Source organism: Protomyctophum bolini (assembly GCF_963924005.1).
Source record: "Protomyctophum bolini genome assembly, chromosome: 15".
Classification (NCBI taxonomy): Eukaryota; Metazoa; Chordata; class Actinopteri; order Myctophiformes; family Myctophidae; genus Protomyctophum; species Protomyctophum bolini.
The window spans coordinates 31,905,325-31,927,315 of NC_137876.1; the positions used below are offsets into that span (position 1 = coordinate 31,905,325).

General features: G+C 41.5%; 1 protein-coding gene across 4 annotated transcripts in view; it reads right to left on the reverse strand.

The window, feature by feature from the left end:
* syne1b (spectrin repeat containing, nuclear envelope 1b) overlaps window positions 1–21,991 on the reverse strand; it is a 121,219-nt gene that overhangs the window by 75,331 nt on the left and 23,897 nt on the right. For 3 of the 4 annotated variants that reach the window (XM_080784125.1, XM_080784124.1, XM_080784126.1), the window contains exons 1-27: window positions 17,298–17,371; window positions 16,908–17,072; window positions 15,872–16,039; window positions 15,284–15,460; window positions 14,859–14,999; window positions 13,955–14,115; window positions 13,571–13,721; window positions 13,174–13,401; window positions 12,870–12,968; window positions 12,531–12,718; window positions 12,234–12,357; window positions 11,894–12,060; window positions 11,272–11,425; window positions 10,529–11,154; window positions 9,923–10,102; window positions 9,683–9,833; window positions 9,290–9,448; window positions 6,959–7,141; window positions 6,288–6,389; window positions 5,944–6,147; window positions 4,938–5,145; window positions 4,373–4,485; window positions 2,987–3,192; window positions 2,463–2,612; window positions 1,627–1,918; window positions 823–995; window positions 400–709 (exon numbers count right to left, since the gene is read on the reverse strand). In XM_080784125.1, the coding sequence (XP_080640251.1) occupies window positions 400–709; window positions 823–995; window positions 1,627–1,918; window positions 2,463–2,612; window positions 2,987–3,192; window positions 4,373–4,485; window positions 4,938–5,145; window positions 5,944–6,147; window positions 6,288–6,389; window positions 6,959–7,141; window positions 9,290–9,448; window positions 9,683–9,833; window positions 9,923–10,102; window positions 10,529–11,154; window positions 11,272–11,425; window positions 11,894–12,060; window positions 12,234–12,357; window positions 12,531–12,718; window positions 12,870–12,968; window positions 13,174–13,401; window positions 13,571–13,721; window positions 13,955–14,115; window positions 14,859–14,999; window positions 15,284–15,460; window positions 15,872–16,039; window positions 16,908–17,015 (4,923 nt within the window). In that variant the 5' untranslated portion in view covers window positions 17,016–17,072; window positions 17,298–17,371. Of the gene's footprint in view, window positions 1–399; window positions 710–822; window positions 996–1,626; window positions 1,919–2,462; window positions 2,613–2,986; window positions 3,193–4,372; window positions 4,486–4,937; window positions 5,146–5,943; window positions 6,148–6,287; window positions 6,390–6,958; window positions 7,142–9,289; window positions 9,449–9,682; window positions 9,834–9,922; window positions 10,103–10,528; window positions 11,155–11,271; window positions 11,426–11,893; window positions 12,061–12,233; window positions 12,358–12,530; window positions 12,719–12,869; window positions 12,969–13,173; window positions 13,402–13,570; window positions 13,722–13,954; window positions 14,116–14,858; window positions 15,000–15,283; window positions 15,461–15,871; window positions 16,040–16,907; window positions 17,073–17,297; window positions 17,407–17,523; window positions 17,733–18,711; window positions 18,871–19,002; window positions 19,138–21,991 lie in introns of those variants that run through there. The other variant, XM_080784127.1, reaches the window with a different exon arrangement.

Here is a 21,991-nt window from a genome sequence, read left to right on the forward strand (position 1 = left end):
AAATCTAATGTTTTTAAGGGAAAACTTGGAGACAAGAAAGTGAGGACAGAGAGAGTATAATGTCTCATTGTCTCAGATTTTAGACAATCACAGGAACGTAATGAAAATGTATTTTAGTATACTTTTCTGTGACTGATAATACCTTGGCATATATGAGCTGTGCTAAGCAAAAGAACTTCACAACATCTGCCTTTTGAAAGTGTCCATGAATGATCAAGAAGACAGTACAGTCTACAAGAGAAACTTCACAACCAGCTCCAGAGATCTCTAGCCAACACTGTACTATAGTTTGTCTGATGATGGGGGCAGGTGAAGGCATCACTTTTCATCAAGTAGGTTGAAGAAAACTACCCTTACAATTACTACAAACAACTTTTGTCTAACTTTAGTCTAAACTACCTTGACAACAGCGGAGATATCAGCGAAGTGAGCACTGAGTTCTGCCCTCGGCTCTGGTCCAAAGTTCTGGTCGCCAGTTTTCTCATGCAGCTCCACAGCTTTTTCTGTAAGTCGTGACAACGCTGTTGCATGGGCCTCTACATCTGCCTGGATGGTCCGGAGACGTTCCAACTGAGAAGCCTTCTCCTTTAGGCCTGGCTGCTGAGGCAGAGCCATGCCAAACTCTTGCTCCACTGACTCCATCCACTGTTGAAGCTGGCCCTTGTTCTCCTGGAAGCAGCTCCACTGAGCCACTGTCCACTCCAGACGGCTGTAGAGGGAGTGTGTGGGTAATTAGAAAGGCAAACACTTAATGGACACTGCAAGCACATTTAAACTAATACCAGTAATCCAAGGATCCAGTGAAGGGCATCGATTTCTCACCTGTGGCAACTCATGGCGGTCATCAGCATGTTGGCCCAAGCATCTTTCAGTCTCTGTAGCTGTGAGCGGATGGCCTCCTGTCCCTCCACACTGTTGTGCTTAAGGACCTGCTCACCCTTTCCTACTGTCATATTGAGCTTCACTTCGCCTTCCCCCTTCATCAGAAGGATATCCTACATGTAAAGAGGATGAGAACAGCATGGGCATTCCATCCAATTTTGAATGTGCATTAGGTGGATGAGCATTAGAGTGACTGCCCAATAAGTCTGTAGGTTTACTTTAAACCCTTGTAAACTAGTGTAGATCATTGTAAATGGTAAATGGTGCATTTATATAGCACCTTTATCCAAGGTGCTTTACATAGATTGTGCATTACATTCACCCATTCACACACATTCATACACCGAAAATTAAAATTAAAATAATCCCTGCAACAGCCATGTCATTGAGCAAGTCGATGGTTCTCAAACCTTTTTAGCTTGAGAACACTGATCGCTGAATCAAAGTACCCACTTTAACCGACTACATTTTGCTAGCATATATTGCTATGAATGTATAATAATAACCCACCTTTTGAAGAATATAACTTTACATATTTTCCATGGTTAGTCTGCTGTCATAGCACAATATCTTTCATAATCATATAGTATTGTAATATCTGATTTTATTCAATTCAATAAATAATATTAATAATATTGTTCACAATTATGCCTTTTTCACTCTGCTATATTACGCAAAAGTTATGGAATTAAACTGCGATTGCGATGTGGTGTTTTTCTTTGTGCCAGATGTTACTTTACATACCTGTATAAGACCAAGTCTTATTTCTAGGGTCTCTTTATTGCCGACAGTGCTGTTGAGTGAAGCCAGGCGCTCCTGGACCCCATTAAGCCAGGTCCAGGTGGCCTGCAGTGTCTCTTCAAATGCCTGTTGTTCCTGCAGGGTGAGCTGGCAGCTGCGTAGTCTGTCTCTGACACGTCTCAGCAGGGCCTGGTACTGCGACTGCAGCTGAGCCGATACCCGCGTCTCACTGCCGTCTCCTCGGCTGCCCTCGTTCAGCGCCTGGCCCTCCTGGCACAAACGCTCAAATGAGTCCCTGTGTGGAAAGGAAGTGAAACACAAGCATAATAAATTGTATGGTTCCAAAACACTGTTTCCCTACAACCCTACAACTGGGTCGGGACCCACATGTGGGTCGCGGACACATTTTTATGGTGTCCCTTATTTTGTTTCCAAGATTTTGTTTTTTATTATTAATATTTCAAAACATAAAAAAAAACATTCCCCAAAAAAGCAAAAATCCAAAGATTTTTGCTTCAGTCATTTTTCAGTCATTTCATGAAGGAATACAATTTTTTTAAAGAAATTCCATAAATTAGCAAACAAATCTTTAAGAAGTACTGAAAAGAGCCGATCTACAAGCTCACAACGTGGTGCTTAGAGACATGTTGTGAGCTTGTAGATCTTCTATTTTCACTAGTTTGGGTCCCGGGCAAACATCACATTTCTGTTTTGGGTCACAAGCTAAAATGTTTTGGAACCACTGGTTTAAAAGACAGTTTATCTAGGCCTATACACTCCACTTCCTAAATTGACCGTTGAAATGAAATGAAATATAACGCAGTACTCAGATACAGAACCTTTCTTTGAGCACCTCCTGTTGGTATTCCTCGACCTGCTCCAGTATGGCCTTCTCAGGACCTCGCTGTTTGGCTTCAGGCATATCCGTGGTCATCCGCTTCTCCATGTGCTCCAGCCACCACCTCAGCTTCTTCAGACGACCCTCAAACCTTTGGGCATTGACATGACATACTAGCCATTACTGTATGTGCGTCAGATCTTCAGCCGTGTAAATCAATGGTTCTTGAACTTTTTTATGTCAAGGACCCCAGTTTGGTATGCATTAGGCCACGTACAGACCCCCAAACCTCTGACAGAGTTATGGGGTGAATCAAATAGACCCAAAAGGGCTTTTGGGTCTATTTGATTCCCAACTATCAATCATTATGCTTGGGAACCCCTGGAAAGTGTCAATATTTGTTGTTATTAGTAATTCCGAAAATTTACTTTTTCATTATTTAACCCAAAGTACTAGTAAGAGTGAAAGCATCTCACTGCTCTATCACTGAAGTGGCTTTACTGTAGAATTCGGAGGATCTCTTACCCTTTCATGAGAGATGCACTGTCTTCCAGAATCTGATGGTTCTGTCTGCACTGTTCTACGAAACTGTCCCAGTCCTGCTGGATGGAGGAGAGGTGCTGCTGGACCTGCCCGGCACTGGCCTTGGGGAGGTGCAAGAGGAGCTTCTCCCCTTCCTCACAGACCTGAGTCAGACGCACCTCGCCCTCCTCCACACGCTCCAGCGCCCCCTGAGAGATGATGACAGAATCAGTGTGCTGTGCACAACAGAGTTGACCTTTGCATCCCTTACCATTGGCTGCCTGCAATGTAGCAGATGAAGTTAAATTGTTCTATACTATATAAAGTGTGCAGATTAACCACTTAATAGTACATTGACCATGGTGACCCAGAGGTCTATGTCGCCTCCTTTCTTCCCCTCTGCACCAAATCTATTCACGAAAGATATTCCAGCTCTAGTTTACTTGTATATCTTGTAGATTTGTGGGAACACAACCTGACATAAATCCAAAAGGGTCATATAAGTCTGCCTACCTACTACAAGATCTCCCTCCACACAGCTGATTTAAATTAATGACAAATGCTTATTATCAAGTGCTAAAGTCACTTAACAAGCACCATGTAATGCCCATGCAGACATTCAGGTGTTACAGCAACAACAGCAGCCAGTAAAAATGAAGGTAGGGACAGTCCACAGGACAATCAGGCACCATTGACGTGCATGGGAAGAAAAACTGGATCTGGAAGTTCGGTGAAACATTACATTGGAGTACAGTACATTGTAGTCAATGAAAGCCGGCTGGACTAGCTTGTGAACAAACACTATTTATAAACGATTGCATCCTTTGTTAGTTAATCGGTTCAGGAACATAAAAGTAGACATATCACAGGTTGTTTTCACTTTTCACTTTTTTTATGTGCGCACTGTAAATTTGTATTGAGGGATCTAAACAGCACCATGTATTGTTTCTGGCTCGGAAGTATTGCAAGATTTATTAGTCAAGCGGTCAATGATGAACAGTCTTCAATACTTTGACACAAATGAATTGAATGACTGACAACATGAAGTGATGCCCATAATTCACGCAAGGCCTCACACTGGAACACAGGGGAGTTCCTTTTGGAGGGGTGTGCCTCAAATCAGGGTACCCGAACTAAGGAGGGGCATTGCCAATTAACAAGCTATCCATGGTATACAAAAAACATTTACAAAATACAACAATATTTAAAAACACTCATAGCCTAATGAGTAAGTATCTATCATACCAATGTACTGTCCAGAATTGGGACGCTAGGGTTCATGTGCTTAATGCTCAACATGTAAATGTCATAACAAAAATGTCTTGATGAATTAAAATGAACTACAACTGATTCACAGGGTGTATTTAGTATAATTTGTATCAGTTCTACCTTTAGTTTCTGCAGTTTACGTTCCACAATGCGTGTGTCTCCAGATCGGTCTGAGCATTCTTTAACTATCTCCCTCTGTTCAGAGAGCCAGCGATGGAACTCCTGCACCAGGTCTGAAGAACAAAAGAGAGCATGTTTTCCATCGATGAAGATTACATTGATACAGTAGATGAAGATCTGTCTACAGAAAAATGTACTCATGTCATTCATGGGATCACAACACACACTGAGTGTAGCCTTATGGATCATGCTTGTCACCAACATTGAAGGAGACAGCTTGTGTGTTGCATTTTCTGAACCAATTTATTTGGTATTTATTTATATTTTTTAACAAGAGTTGGAGTAAAATGAACACTGAGGATTGTAATGTGCAGTTTGTTTGTTTGATTGATTGATTGAAGTAGTTATTAACAGTTTGCAGAAGGGTACATTTCAATAGCACAACTCAATACAAAGACTGTTACTGTGGACGACACACTTGTTTACAACAGGGTCCACCTACTACGTACAGTATGTACCCCCATGTAAAATATAATAATTACCCATGTTCTCCAGAGTGACTCACCGTTGAAGTGCTGCTGCAGACAGTGCTGCAGTGATGCCAGTGTCCTGGCCGAAAGCTGGTTGACAGACTCATAACTCTTGATGAGGTCGGTAAGAGCCGAGCCCAGGCCAGCCAGCTCCTCAGATGGATATTTCCTGCACAACGTGTTGAGACTCTCCCGGGTGGAGTCGATGCTTCCCTGCTGATTCTGCAACTCCTTCTGCAGATCCTGTCACCCAGAAAATGTTATGTACACTAGATGAATTCATTATCTACTTCCTTACCTTAGTGTTTTCTACAACCATAGTCAGCAAGGAGTAGCTGAGCCGTATAATAATAATAATAATAATAAAAATAAAAAAAAATGGTAATAATACTAATAATAATAAATTCTTCCCAATTCTTCTTCTCAAAGTGCTGTATATCAAAGATAACAGGACACAACAGAGAAAAGAAAGAGAAACGTGAATTAAAGGCAAGCAAGACAAAAAAATTACGTAGAAAGTTAAATGGAACATTAAATAAAATCTCTTAAAATCGTGATACACTGTGCTATAGAAAGGCTATGTTTAAAATAAGTTTTTAAGTGTTTTTTTTTTCAAAATCAAAAGATTTCAAATAGGTAAAGTGTTTTCTGTAAGGGTTATGCATACTGTATGTAGCAAGCCTGCGGTAGAAGATCTCTAAAGGCTCCTGAAGGAACATAAACCATAATGCAGTCTGTGATATACAGTAAATAGAAGGACTTTAAAATCATCTCAGGAAGACAGCCAATGTAGTCTAGCTAAGACTGGACTGTTCTCTCTTTTGTTTCGTTTTTTAGCATTATAGCAGCAAAGATCTGAAAAAGTTGTACATTTGTAATGGTGTTTTAGTAATACTCAGCCGTTTACAGTATTTAAGATCAGCATCTTGCCGAGTTACTGTAGGAATAGTTGTACTTGAAGGCCCAAGGTTCTAGTGCAGGGGTCACCAACATAATACATTGCGGTGTTGTGTTGTACAGAACTTGCGTTCGTTCATATACCTTCACTCTGCAAATGTCCTCAGGGTCTGAACCAGTGGGCGAGGAAACCAAGGAATCCTCCATACTTTTCAGCCAAGCAGACATCTGGGAAATGTAGTCTTCCAACTGTTTCCTCTGTGAGCTGAAGTCCCGCAGGTTTCCCCTGGCTTGTTCACAAAGCTTCTGAACACTGCTGATCTTTTTTCGCAGGTCAGCCTCTAGCACCTGACATGAGCAGTTGTTGTTGGTAATAAGTTAACAAATTCATCATCTGTGCTACCGTTGCTTGTATTTTAAGTTGCTGTGAAGTGTGATCATCAGCCTAAATGTAATTCTCTAAATAAATGGTCAAAACCAATAACTACCTGTAGTTTAGCAGGAGTCTCTTGACTTCGACTGCGCTGCTTCAGTTCTGTCACTTTCACTTGCAGGGTCTCAAGTTTCTTCTCTTTCTCGCCCATCTCCATCTGCCAATAAATAAGAACATAAAAGGAATGTTTCATAGATCGCTCAGGGTCAGGACATGTCCTTGCTACATAGTGACTGGTAAAGAGTGATATACTGAATGATCTTTGCTACACAGTGAGGAAGTAATAAGTGTCTTGAGTCATAGTGGCCCATAATTCTTGTGACCAGCAACTTGACCTGGTGGAAGTTGTTTTTATGATTATACTGAGTGACAGCTGAATGGGGTGTAACATATTGGAACAGTTCAGATACTTTCAGGAAATGTTTTAAACATGAATGGTTGTACACTGGTTTTAAGCTACGAACATAGATGATCTACAAGCAAGCTTTTAGATCTTTTTGAAAACATTTTCAGCTATAAGAAAAAAAATAGGGACACTATATTATTGTAATGTATACTTATTTGACTTTCGTACATTCCTGGGATGATAAATAATCACTGTTTGCAATTGCAATAAACCTCCCTATCAGTCACCTAAGTAAAGTTTAAGTAGGCTACAAACCAGGACAAAATATTGAAAATAGGATTTGAAAACACTCTGGCTGCAACAATGTCACATATTTTTACCTGTAACACAGTAAGCCTCGCAGATATCTTCTGGCTATCATTGAGGTTGTTTAGGCTCTCGCTCAGCTCCATCATACAGCTGCTTGTCCAGCTCTCCACGTCTTCACTGATTGTGCGCACCTCGTCCCACACTGCCAGACTCCGGCTCAAGCAATCAATGTTTTCATCTATCCTCTCAGACAGCTGAAAATGAAAAAAATTGTTAGAATATGTGTCCACTAGACCAGGGGTTCTCAACGTTTTTGCCCGGGGACCCCCGGAAATGCTTTGGCAATGTCTCAGAACCCCCGTCCCGCCCCCTCCCGACCCACAATATAAATTGAATGATACAATAACCTTAATAAAAGGGTAAATAAATACTGAAACCAGATATAATCATTATGGAAGGTGTATGCATGTACTATGTAAACTCTTCATTTAAATTGCAATGGGTGGTTGGCTAGATTGCACAGACGCCTTCTGAAATATACGCCCCTCCCACTGATTTAGCTAGCCAATTACAATGTCAAATCACCCCTATTAGTCCGGCAGCCAACAGGCTTCTTTAGTTTTAAAGTGGCAAATTTGGTATAGGCCTATAGTTTTTTTTATTGGCCTAAAATATTGTCTATAATACATACATTCATGAATCCACTTGCTGACCGGCTGTCGGTATTAAGCAATTTTAGTTATAGGGGGGTTATAGGGGCATCACATGGATTATGTGATTTACTGTTGTTTAGGTGCATGGGCTGCAGCAGTGCAGGCATTTTATCAATGGTCGGCACAGTGTTGAGTGTTCACCTTAAGTTTATAGGGTGAGAAACAGATTTAAACACATAGGATGATTACATTGATAGTACTTGGCAATTAAACGAATACATATTTTAAATCAACAATCACGCTAACATTTGTTACATATACTATTAATGGTTACTGTACACGATCTTGTTTCAGACAACAGACTGTGATAAGGAGGCAGACTGCCTCCCTTGAAAGTCCAGTAGTGCATCTTGAGGTTAAAAGTGAGTTAAAAGGGATCTTGAAAATGCCTGTTGGATAGGTGTACTGGTTGCATTTAATCAGCCTTAAAATGCCTGTTGGATAGGTGTACTGGTTGCATTTAATCAGCCTTAAAATGCCTGTTGGATAGGTGTACTGGTTGCATTTAATCAGCCTTAAAATGCCTGTTGGATAGGTGTACTGGTTGCATTTAATCAGCATTAAAATGCCTGTTGGATAGGTGTACTGGTTGCATTTAATCAGCCTTAAAATGCCTGTTGGATAGGTGTACTGGTTGCATTTAATCAGCATTAAAATGCCTGTTGGATAGGTGTACTGGTTGCATTTAATCAGCATTAAAATGCCTGTTGGATAGGTGTACTGGTTGCATTTAATCAGCATTAAAATGCCTGTTGGATAGGTGTACTGGTTGCATTTAATCAGCATTAGAATGCCTGTTGGATAGATGTACTGGTTGCATTTAATCAGCATTAAAATGCCTGTTGGATAGGTGTACTGGTTGCATTTAATCAGCATTAAAATGCCTGTTGGATAGATGTACTGGTTGCATTTAATCAGCATTAAAATGCCTGTTGGATAGATGTACTGGTTGCATTTAATCAGCATTAAAATGCCTGTTGGATAGGTGTACTGGTTGCATTTAATCAGCATTAAAATGCCTGTTGGATAGATGTACTGGTTGCATTTAATCAGCATTAAAATGCCTGTTGGATAGATGTACTGGTTGCATTTAATCAGCCTTAAAATGCCTGTTGGATAGGTGTACTGGTTGCATTTAATCAGCCTTAAAATGCCTGTTGGATAGGCGTACTGGTTGCATTTAATCAGCCTTAAAATGCCTGTTGGATAGGTGTACTGGTTGCATTTAATCAGCATTAAAATGCCTGTTGGATAGGCGTACTGGTTGCATTTAATCAGCATTAAAATGCCTGTTGGATAGGTGTACTGGTTGCATTTAATCAGCATCAAGGAGACACAAATTACAGCTCCAATTTATTGCTCATTATATGTTACAAACATCACCTCTGGTCAAAAAGGGTGGACCTTGGAAATATAGAAGGAGGTCTGAGATGAGACCAAGTTAAGAGGACTCTGTTGGTGCCTCTTTTGTACCAGGCATGGCCAACCAGGTAGGGACTCCGGGGCAGACCCATGCAGGGCACAATTATTACTATTATCTCCAATGTGGCACCTCCTCCAGCTCCTTGGGTTCCCCTCAGCTTAAAAGAGATGCTGAGGAGAAGAACGTCTGTTGCTGCCCTGACCCAGAGGGATGAACTTAATCTTATTGTGATTCCAATTACTCTAAGTGTTATTTCATTCACTTACATCAAGCCACTGATCCACCAGGCTCTCACTGTCCTTCTTCATCATCTGAGAATCACAGTCTTGAATTTTCTTCAGCTCACTCAGCAACTGTTTGCCCTTGCTGGAAAACTGGTCCAACTCCCGCTGTTTACTCGCCATTTCTGCCTTAGCTGCCTCATGCTGCACATGGAAAGGGAAAAAATATTGCAAACATGTTGAACACTTGAAGTAATTGAATTCATCACTTCATATATTCACAAATGAGGTTTTTATGTGTTTTACTGCATTCCATTTGAAAGTAATACATTTAAATGAGCTATGCATTTAAATGAGCTACAGTACACAGCTACAGAGTTCAACAAGATTTTGCACATGTTGATACCAAACAACGAATGAATATGCATTAGTTCTGACCTTGGACAGTGATCTCTTGGTTTCCTCGTGGTCTTTCAGAGCAGAGCCAATCTCAACAATAGCTTCAGTGTTCTCTATGACGGCGTTGATGGAGGTTTTCAGACTCTGGTAGTCTCTCATCAGCTCCACAAGAACACTGCACTGCTCCTGTCTGCCAATGAGAAAGTGAGGTCATGTGTTTACACACATGCATGCACAAATATCTTTAAAAAAAACTGGGCTTTAGGAGTGACCTAGTACCTGTCAGTTATGAGTCTCTTGGTGTCCTCCCATGTGGTTTCCAGGAGGTTGATTTCTCGAAGCACTTCTCCAGCCAGCTCTGCGTCTCTCTGAGCCAGCTGCTGGCCTTTGTCCCTCAGCCACTGTTCCTCATGCTGGTGAGACTGCAGCTCATCTTCCTGCTGGTTAAAGAACCGCAGCCTGGCAAATAGAGGGGAGAAATGTTGCTTTTCTCAGTCTCATACACTACAGTATACTGTATGTTCACACACATACATGTATGCTTCCACATGTGCATGATACAGTACATGTATGACTGTACACAAACATACTGTGTACACATGTGCAAGCAAAAACACTCTTGCTCATGCCAACTACGTTGGTCGCTATTCTTGACCTCGCTCTTGCTGCATGCTTGTTTGTTTCTATATAATATAACATTTAGCTAAACACCAACTTTAGCTAAAAGTGTTTTCAAAAAAGTTTTGATCTGACTTGATACAGGATGTAATGTTGATCTACAGTAACAACCACAGAAGAAACTTGGCACAGTACAATCCTCAATGTCGTGTACAAATTTGGTTACATTTGTACAGTACATTGAGTTAAATTAACACAGAACTTTACCTCTGCTGCAGAGCATGTAGGCTGGGTTCTTTGAGGTTCTGGTGATCGGCTTTATCCTCAATGTCCTCCACGGTTTTGAGCAGCTGCTCTTTGCGCTGTCTGAATGAAGCCCACAGAGACCCCAGGGCTTCTGCTTCACTCTGTTTTGTACCCAGCAGGTTCCTTACTGTATCCAGCTCGGTGCTAAGAGTGTCAGCCAGGACACGGCATGACGTCCGAGACCCCTCATCGCCAGCGATGTGGAGGTGACTTTTGCAAAGGCTGCTGTCCAGGCCGACAGCCAGTGTTTCCAGTTGGCTGATGTCGGGCACTATGGTGGCCAACTCCTGTTGCAGTTCCTCCACCCTGCCCCGGTCCCAGCTCCCAGCGCTCTCCACAGTCTGTCTCAGACCCTGGAGGACCCCCACTGCCGCTCCGTGGGTTTGCAGAAACGCCTCCAGTCTCTCAAGACACTCTAGCTGGAGCTCGGCTATGTGCTGGGCCTCCAGGTAGGGCTGGAGACAGCTCTCCAGCCTGCTCTGGAGGAGCTGGGCATCGCCAGGCTCACAGGATCCACACAGTCTCTCCGTTTGCTGCTCTAAGCTCTTCCTCGTACTGGCCTTCTCCTGCAGCGCTGCCAGGGTCTCCTGCCACAGACAATACAGGAAAAAACTGAAGCCACTACCTGCTCACTCACTGTGAATTAATCTGAAATGTGTGAACAATTATTTCATTTGTACTCGGGAGAGAAGGGTCACTCTTACCTTTACATGGGTCACAGCTGGTTGCAGGTTGGTGATGTTGATTTGTGAGGCTGAATGGAGAGAGGAAAGCATGGTCTCACTCCACTGGGAGAACTTCAGCAGGGTCTGGTCAAAATGCTCCATGTGGGAGAGGTGATTCTGAAGCTCTCGGATTCTGGTTGAGAGGGTGGGAATGTGAGGAGGTAAATGTGAGGATGAGAAATATAATGTCACTTCTTGACTAGTGGCAAGAAGTGTTCGCAAAATGTAGTCACATACTTCAATTATGTGGATAGGGCTGGAAATGAGTGCCAGAAAGGTTAGATTATTCATCAAATAAATAGCTTACTGACATTATTTGAATTGTTGTATACACTGCAACAATACAATTTAAGTATGTTAAAAAAAAAAAAATGCAAATAATTATGCACAAATGCAGTTTGATCATGTTATGGTAAAAGCAACGATCTGAGCTAGACCAGCACAGTAAAATCTAGTGTGTATTCATTATTTTATCCATTTGTAACTATTATGCGTCCAGTACCCTCTCAGAATTAAATCTTATGCTTAACTTGCGATGTGAAACTACAGTATGGCCTAAATATGAATGGCAAAGCATCTCTGCAGTGAGAATCAATCTTACCGGTGAGGAACGGCTTCATTCTGACACTGCAGTCTCTTCTGCAGCATCTCTAAATCTCCTTTAAGCTGCTTTACCCTCTCCTCTGAAGCTGTTGGATACAAGGATCTCTCCATGGATACCAGTCCAGCATGAAGGGGCTCCAAGGACCTCACTTCATGGTGCATTCCCTGCAAACATCATGAGATTTTCCTCAGTATTTAAATCATGTGTAAAGTTTGTAAACTGTATTGTAATTATGTTTTATGAGGGGCGCTAGCCCGTCCTATGCACAGCTTTGTGTATGAGTGAGCACGGAATGTGATGTGTGATATATGTTTGTATATATGTTTATTAACTGTACCTGCAAATCCTGTATCTCAGTCTGGAGCTTGGTTTTATCAGCCGACAGGCCGTGGCTCTCTGGTTTGGATGCACATTCACTTCTCTCCAAGCAGGAAACAAAGTTGGAGCGATCCTTCTCATACCTGAAATGCAACAATAGATGACCATGAATGTGAATTCTACATTATCGAAATGTGCAGGGTCAGGTGGCAACTATCTGAGCACATGGTGCAATGTTTCAATCAATACACCCCGATTTTTCTGCATACTATAAAATCCTGTGTACAGTATGTCCACATACAAATACTGTCCTTACCTTTGCCAAAGGGATAGCAGGTTCTCCAGGGTGCTTTGTTTATCTTTTGCCTGGTGTATATTTTGTTCATAGCTGGTTAGTAGAGCTGTAACCTCCTTCTCTGCATGTTCCCTGTCATTGAGTCTTCTGGCCCCAGCAGACAGTGACAGCAAGGTCGTCTTCAGCCTCTCCAGACACTGATATACATCCTGGAGAAATTTTAAACAACACAACAAGTTACATTAACTGAGATGAAGGCTCATACAGTATAGAGAGGAGGAACAGATACTGATAAGTTTACCTCCAAATATAGTAGGTGAGAATAGAAGAGAATGTGAAGACAATTTAATTGTGAATTACCATGTGGTTCTGTAGAGCTTTATATGTCTCAGACGAGGAGTCACACGATGTGACAGGATGTTCTAGTTTTATATGCAAGTCACCAAGTGTTTTCTGTGCCTAGAAGACATTGGAGACCACAAACTGCATCACGTACCCATCATTTTCCAATTTTCCATTTTCCAAAAAAATTCAAACATTACAAAAGATTTTTATTTCCCCTTCAAATGTTCAAAGATTTTCAAAACTATTCAAAGCTCACAATGTTTGTAAATCTATTTTCGCTGTGAAACACCGTCCAATACAATACTGTGTCAGTATATACCTCCTGCAGGCTGGTGTTGAACTTCTGCTGGTGAGAGGAGCTTTCCTCCAGCTGTCCGTCAACCTGCTGCACGCTCTCCTTCAGTTCCTCCCAGTACCTTCCGATCTGGGTCAGACGGGCCTTGATACGAGCTGCCTCCCCTGAGGACACAAACTGGGCCATTGCCTGTGAGTGTGCCTCCAGCTGAGACAGAACCTCCACCCTTTGTTGAAGTTCTGCACTGATAGCCTGGGTACAGAGGCAAGGAAGACCAGATGTTAACTAAGCCAGTGAAATGGCCACTGAAAAAATGCTTAGAAAGGGGGTAGGTTGTTCGTTATGTAGGTAGGTAGAGTACAGCGTAGAATCAGAAGGTACAGGGTACAGTGAAAGATCACAGCTTTGTAATTCACAGTACCTTCACTGTATGGATCTGCTGGTCAAGAAGAACAGTAGAACTTTTCAGTGTGTCGAGTTGTTTTTCTTTATCAGATATCCATACGGAAAAGGCCTCAAACCCACTTCCAAACTCGTCCCACTGAGTTTTCATTCCTTCAAGAGCCTTTACACTGGAATAAAGAAGCATCCATTATAGTTGTATCACTAATAAACTGCCAATACTGTACATAGCATATAATGATATGATATTGTAATGATAATATTGAATGCATCCAACTATTGTTTAATACAATAAAAAATAAGAAATAGTGGGTCGAGGATTGAAATACGCTATGTCATTGTTAGACACCTGTAAATAATAATTAATGACAACCTTTTGACAACAAGCCATGGTAAGTCTTACTCTTTTTTTAGGCCAGCCTCCACTTTTCCCACTTGCTCACTGAGAGAGCGAGCTTGGCTCAAGAGCAAAGTCTTGTTCTTTGGTCCTAGTTGGATTTCTGTTGCCCTCCTCAGTAAGGTGTTCATATGGGATGCCTCAGCTTCACATTGTTTTAACAGAACCTATTGAGGAAAGAATGAAATACATTAGTTTACATTCAGCAACGTGTGTACATCTCATAATCATTAAGGTTCTCTCTCATGAGTTTTAGGTCATATTCACACCAGAAAGCTTTACTGCGATTAAAAGGAATCCTGCTGCACATTGTCGGAAAGTGCGCTTCGTTTGGCAGGTGTGAAGCCTCATTCGAAGTTTGATGCGCATCATAGAACCGCATTCTACTCCGACAAAAAACTGTGTTTTCGCTTCGCTTCCAAGCGCACCTGTCTTCGATTCACTGTAGGTGTGAATGCAATCGCATCAAATAAGGGAAATGAAACGTGAGGAGCATGAGGCGTAAACACAGTTGGAGACGGAGAGGGCATATTTTACGCAGCGCAAAGATGTCACGTTACCATGGATAGACGTAGAGAATGAGGATAAACGTCGGATAATTCATTTTGCGCTGCTGTCTGCGCTCACTGCGCTGTACCACCACATGCCCAAAAGAACAGAGTGTGCATGCGTGCGTGCAAGCACACACGACACACTGCATCCACGTTACTGTCCAATAACTATTACTCGAAGTATAATTTTAACACCATAGATATCACTGTGTAGTTTATGAATTGAACAGATTGATAAAGTTCCTTGCTGCGTTTCCAATTGCTGCGGATGACAGCGAGTCTACCGAAGTATTAGGTGTGAATATGACCTTAATGTTGAAGTGAAGTGAACCTAATCAATCACGACCAGCTTGACTAACCTTGGCCTGGTCCAGTTCAACACCCAGGCTCTCTGGACTGCTAAAATTGAGATCTCTCTCCATTGCGGATTGGGCCTTGTTGACAAACCCCAGCACAGCTTCCTGTTGACTGTCAAACTCCTGCCATGCTGCCAGTGTGACCTGAGGATAATAATAATGGTAATAATAATGGTAATGGTAATAATAATAATAATAATAATAGTCACTTTACATCTTACGTGGTCAAACATTGCGATTATTTTGCTGGTTTAATACAATACTTTTTAAACCGGAAACAATATGAGACCCAGGATCAAAATGGATCGGATTGTTTATGGACACAAATAACGTCCCATTTAAGCAATACAACAAAATATTGTAGTTAACCCGAATGGTTGGCCTCTCTGTCTCTCAATGCACTTTGGGAAAGTAGCGTATGAGCTCACCTCTAGGCTTTGCTCCTGTGAGTCCATGTTCTGTTCCATTTTGCTGAGTGTGTTCTCCAGACTGTGCAGGTCCTGGTGTAATGTCTCCCCCAGTCCCTCCTCGGCCTGCAGCTGCTGACCCCTGGATACCAACTGCTGTACGTCCTTCCTTTTCAGCTTCAGACGTTTCACAAGTTGCTGTGGACCAAAGATAAATCCATTAGGAATGATTGTGTGCTACGATTTGCTATTTGAATAATTACTAATCCTTATCTCGTATTTATTTACCGGTATGTATATTTATTTATTTATGGGTGAATTGTTTTGTGAAATTGCTTTGAATTCATATGCATTTGAATAAGACGATAACGAAAATGTAAATTTACTTCAGAAGGTCTATTGATGCTTGCACTTCATAATTGTTTTACATTATAAATAGATAAATATTTAAATAAGATGGAAACGATAAGATAATCTATCAAATAAGTTATCTAAAAACAACAATAAAATCTGTCTGTGGACAGATCTTTAGATAACATATTTGATATACCCAGTATAGTTAAGCTCAATGTAAATTGATGAGCATTGTGAGCTGCATGGGGCTGTCACCTGGTGTCCAAGCAGTAGCTGCTGGGCCTCTCGAACAGTCTTACAGTCTAGAATCCTGGTGACTTCAGCATGGGCTTCCTTCTGCCCCTGAACCAGCTCATCCAGAGTGGTTCTCACCTCCTCCCTGAACTGCACACAGTCCCCCACAGCCAGTACCATCTTCTCAGCCTATGAGGCAGAACAATAAGAGGCAGAATAGTGTTTGCCCCCTGCCTCAACCAATCACTGAAATACTGTTCTAAAAAAGCATATTGAAAACCACAGTGTACAATAGCCAGAAAGGGTGCTGTGTGTACAGTATAATGAACTGTAGTTCCTCTTGATATAGACTAGGAATAGATATAGATATATAGATTGCTGTATGTTACAGTTCAGTCAGGACAACTCAAGAATGGATGGAATATATATTTATTGAATATAAGATGAGCAATACATTTATTATGGTTTGGCGATGTATTGGATCTGCTTTTTAGGTACTCAGATCAAGCGCATCAGTCCCGACCATCCCCCGTACCTAAACAGTAGATCCAAAACGACAGGTGGTATAGCTGGGGTGGAGGTGGGTGAGCAGCAGGTTTGTATACAGCGGCACGCTGATACAGCAGCAGCAAGCAAGAAGGCAGAGGAATGCAAACCTCTGGTTAAAGTAGCCGGTATGAAGATGGAGTGAGTGTGTGATTGGCTGAGTGAATCATGTGAATGAGAGCGTGATGCTGAGGCGGCCCAATTAACAGCCAGCAGTAACTGCACTGAGGTTCCCTGACTGAACTTGCTCTGCGCATGTCTACGACAGGCACAAATGCTCATTTATCTCTACCTTACCAGAGGCACTACACGTTTGCCTAGTTATCCAAGTGATAATGCACAACAATGTGTCCCAATGTGTTCCTGCATATACATGAACTTTGTACATTAGTATGAGCATTTGTACATACAGTATAAGGATAAAACACAAGCATGTACCTCACCTTGTGTGATTTCCTTTTCGTGTAAAAAACATCTCTAATGTTGAACATTGCTGAAAGACAATACCTACCTCTAACAGGGAGGAGAGGAGGCCCTTAAAATCAGCAGAGAGTTTGCTAAGCGTTGCTGCTTGTCTCTGGGCTTCACTGTCAGAACTGATCTCAATCAGAATGGCCATACGAGCCTTGAGCCAGCCAAGGTTGCCTTCCTGCAGCTCTGCTTCATTCCTCAGTTCCTGCAAGCATAATCCATGTGGGTTAGATGACATGATAGTAGTGACAAAAAATACCTTTTTAAATCTAATGTTGCATTCACACCAAACGATTAAAACGAATCCTGCTGCGTATTGTCGGAAAGTACGCTTTGTTTGGTAGGTGTGAAGACTCATTCGAAGTCATGCATGTATTATATGTACTGTATGTACATTATAAGCGAGAATGTGTGCATGAAGAAGACTTACTGTGATGGTGGCCTTCACCTGCCCATATTTATTGGGGTCACTGGCACGGTTTCTAAGCAGCCTGAGCTGGCTCTCTTTTGATATCAGCCAGCATGAGAGCTCTGCATACCTATAAATAGAGAACTTATTTTAGGAAGAAATAGAACGCATTGCTATTGCTTACTTACTGTAAATGTGATTAACTGGCAAATGCAATTATGTAATTATGGTACTTAATAATTTATACCTTGAGTGGTACTCCTTCCATTTATCTGGGTGATGCATTAGTTTCTGATATGTGCAATCAATTTCCTCCCTGACCTCAGAGTAGGCCTTTCTGGTAGCCTCCAATGTTTGGTGAGCAGGGTCACTATCAGGAAGTTTCTGACAGAGTTCCTCCATCAGTTGTAACCTCTTCTCACAGATGGACTGAGGGCCCTTTTCTCTAAAAAAGGCCTAAAGAAGGACAACACACTTTCACTGCTGTATATAAACAGGATGGTTATTTTTCACTTCCAGAAGACTCAGTGGGCTAGTGTTTATTGTATATCATGTACACCGAATACAATGACTCATTCACAAGGAAAGAATGTGTCCACAGCCACCTACTTCTCTGGGGCACCTGAGGACGCTATGCATACCTTTTAGTATGAGTACTTCCTATGCTGTCCGCCATTACAATGTAGAAATGTTGGTACTATGCATTCAATTCTATGGGTATAATCTTGTGGATAAACATTTCTAAATGTCTAAATGTTTATCATGTGTTTATGATAGATGACAGATTCTGGACAACTTTGATATTTTAGTAGAATTCATCTTGAATGGAGACACTGAAGCAGACAACTGCCACTGAACGAAGGCAATTCAAAACAAGTATATCCTTGACATCAGAGCAGCCTCCGCTTTCTCTGCATTAAAGGACCACTTCACCACTTTTCAACCTATCTTCATATAATAGGTCCTTACTAATAATCATGAAAAAAATGGCACAATTTTTTTCTACTTGGTCTGTGTCTCATAGGAGGGCTGTGGGCAGTTCATAAACCGTCTTCCAGTGACATCATCAATGGGGAATACAAGCTAATAAAAATTGCAGGCTTTCTAGTCCTGAAAAGTTGCAATGCGAAAATGGAAGCCATCGTTCTCACGATAATGAAAATCTAAAAAGAATTGTAAAAAATATATTGTTTAAAAAAAAACTGCCTAATGACTAAGACTAAACTGCCCACAGCCCTCCTATGAGACACAGAGTGAGTAGAAAAAAATCGTGCCATTTTATCATGATTATTAGTGAGGACCTATTATATGAAGATTGAAAAGTGGTGAAGTGGTCCTTTAAGTGAAACTAAACCTTCGCACATGGGGGCTGAATGTACATTGAACTCTGCCAGTCAAATCATTGATTCATGATGCGCAGCCAGCTGCCTCTTACCCTGTGCTCCTTAATGAGCCTCTCGCTCCCCACGCTGGCCAGGTGGCGGTTTTCCCTCGTCACCTCTGCCTGGCACTCCTGCAGGGACACCATGAGCTTGCTCCTCTCCACCTCCACCTTCAGGTGAAGGAGGTGAAAGGGGGCATCGGTCTGGATATCCTGAGAGGAACAAAAGAAAAGGTCAAAACAGAGGGGAGGCAAAGGAGAAACAAACAAACCCTATTCAACTAATATTAATATGTTTATTAGAATCATTATTATTTTAAGTATGACAGTGGCAATGGGACAAACCTTCCAGTGTTTATGCAGCTTCCTGACAGTTTCCTGTAAGGACTGTTGTTCCTGGTCGGGCAGAATGTCTGTCAGCTCATCGCAGGCCTTGAGGAACGCATTCAGGACTCGTTGGTCCAACTGCCCAAAGAACTCCTTGAAAACAATTCATGAAAATGATCACATTTCAGAAATGTATCCAAAATCTTCAGTGGTCATTTCACTTACAGTGTGTACTACTATTGTAGTACTTTTGAGTTACTGTACAATTGGATTAACAGTGACGACATTACTCGCTGATTTGGACATAAATGGACTAGCCACAACCTAGGTAGACGTATTGTCTAGGTTGAATAATTCCTACGTACATCCTAGAGAGGATTTTCACTGCAATGGTAACATGGTGTACTGTAGGCTACCTGTGCAACACCAATTGGGATTTATGGCCAATAAAAACAGAAGGTCTTTATGTAGGAAAATGGCACACAGATATAATTAGCACTGTCTGACACCCTTTGAAAGTGGGTCAAATATTATGTACAGAATGCACAAATTAATGAGAAAACATATACAAATATTGTCACTGTATGAGACATAAAACGAAACTTTGTTTAGTGCATCCAAACAAACAAACAGCAGTATCAAAAAAGAAACACGGATGGAGCAACACCATGTCATAACCTGTTCGTCTGTCATAGTCAAGTCATCTCATTCTATTACATCTATGATGCAGCGTTAAAAGAAATAAAAGAAAATACAAAAATAAAAGCATAAATGGGGGGGGGGGGGGGGGGTAAAGAGCCCCAGCACGAAAAGCTACTATACGGCTACTATCACTTAAAGGAGGAAACTGATGACAAAAAGAGAGAACTATGACTCATTTCGACTTCATGTTGACATATCCGTGGTGCAGTAGATCATATCATGCATGGAGATGCGGTCCGGTCCCATTTAGACCTGAAGACATTTCTGCAAATGTCAGTTTTCTGTCAGTCATTCTTAAAGTTTTTCATGTCAAGGACCCCAAAAATATATGTAATTGAAAATATGAAAATATGTTGTTCCAGGGACCCCCCATGAAGCAAAAATTGAGTTAAAAACGATCGCTTTGACAGAATATATATATTCAAAGATTTGCACCACATTTTCACGAACAGCAGACCTATACAAGCTCGTAGCGTGGCATCTGATATTTTTCAATAGCTAAAGTATAACATACATCTTATAACACCAATATACTACAGTACTATGCTGCATGAATAAACATACAATTTGATAGCATACAGTAGAATAGATCACCCAGGTTTTATGGTTTTTCAATCCCCACAGTATGTATAAGTGTTGCAACACTTAAAATGTAGAATATGAAATTTTAACGGTAATATCGTATATCGTATCGATATCGCAATATTTGGCATAAATACAGATATTTGAAATACGGAAGTTTACGGAAATGTAATGTAGTCGATAGGGCTCGCGTGAGTACATAACCACGTGACCGGGCTGTTTTCTGCCCCCTCAATGTCGCAACTCTGTCTATACTCTATGGCTCTGTTGTAATCCAAACGTACTAGTGTGTGAGAATAGCGATAGGGTGGCCTGGCTGGGTGTATGACTTGACTATACCGCGGCCTGAATGATTCAGCCCTGCAGCCCTGCTGTGAGATATGATCTGGACAACAGATGTCAATGTGAAGTTGAGGATAACATTGACCACTTCTGTGTCTTAGTCATACTTCTCTCTCCTTTCTTTTGTAATCTTTTTTGTCATCAGACGGACAGCTTGGTCATATACTTCTCTCTTTGTTGACGTTTTGTTAACTCATCCTCCTGCCGTTAACCCAGTGGTGGAAAGTAAATAAGTACATTTACTCAAATACTGTACTTAAGTACAATTTTGAGGTATTTGTACTTTACTTTATTCCAATTTCCAATACATTTACATCTACTCCACTACATCTCAGAGCCAACATTTGTACTTTTACTCCACTACAATTATTTGAAAACTTGAAAAGCGGGAAGCGAACGCAGCTGAGACCCTGCAGATCATGTCTGTCTGTCTGTCTGTCTGTCTGTCTGTCTGTCTGTGTGTCTGTCCCGCTGTTACTGTATATGTGGACCTGGCCCCTTTTGTGCCCATATATGGAGCTGAGTGATTGCTGATGCAACACACTCCATATTTGGACGTATAGCGGGACAGACACACAGACAGACAGACAGACAGACAGACAGACAGACAGACAGACAGACAGACAGACAGACAGACAGACAGACACACAGACAGACATGATCTGCTAGGTCTCATAGTAAGTGCTCACTGTGTTCGCAACTATAGTTACTTTGGAGATTTACATTTTGATTAGAAAAACATATATTACTGTAACCACTTCAACCCTATATATTTCGACCATTTGAAAATAGCTGATCTACAAGCTCACAATGCGTCGCAATGCATTGTGTGCGACCTCTCTTTTCTATTCAAATATGAATATAAACTAGTAGAAAGGTCGCAATTTTGAAGAAATGCAATGTGTGGTTGCCGCAGTCAATAGGCCCCTCCCACAAATTTTGCCAGCCAATTACAATGTCACGTCACCCCTGTGATCATGCATAACTACTTCGGAGGAGATTTATCTCCCAAAAATCATGTTTTTGCGACAAACGGTTACATTTCTCGCATTTGCGGCGCCCCCCTATGGATGAAAATGGAATTGCTTTTGGAACTTGGTTGATTGAACCACCCGTGACATGCGATTTAAATTTGGAATGGATCGGACATTCTGTTCGTGATTTATGGCATTTTTTGTCAAATAGTCCCCTCCTACTATCTTCGGACGACGATTACGGCCGAACGATACGCACTACCAAAATTCTGCAGTTGGTGTTTTAATCGGATAGGTCCGGAGATCATGTGTGCCGATTTTTGTGAGATTTGGACAAAATCTGTAGGAGGAGGAGCCAAAAGTGTGTTTTGGAGAAAATTCAAATTAGCAGGAATTTCTTTCCTGAC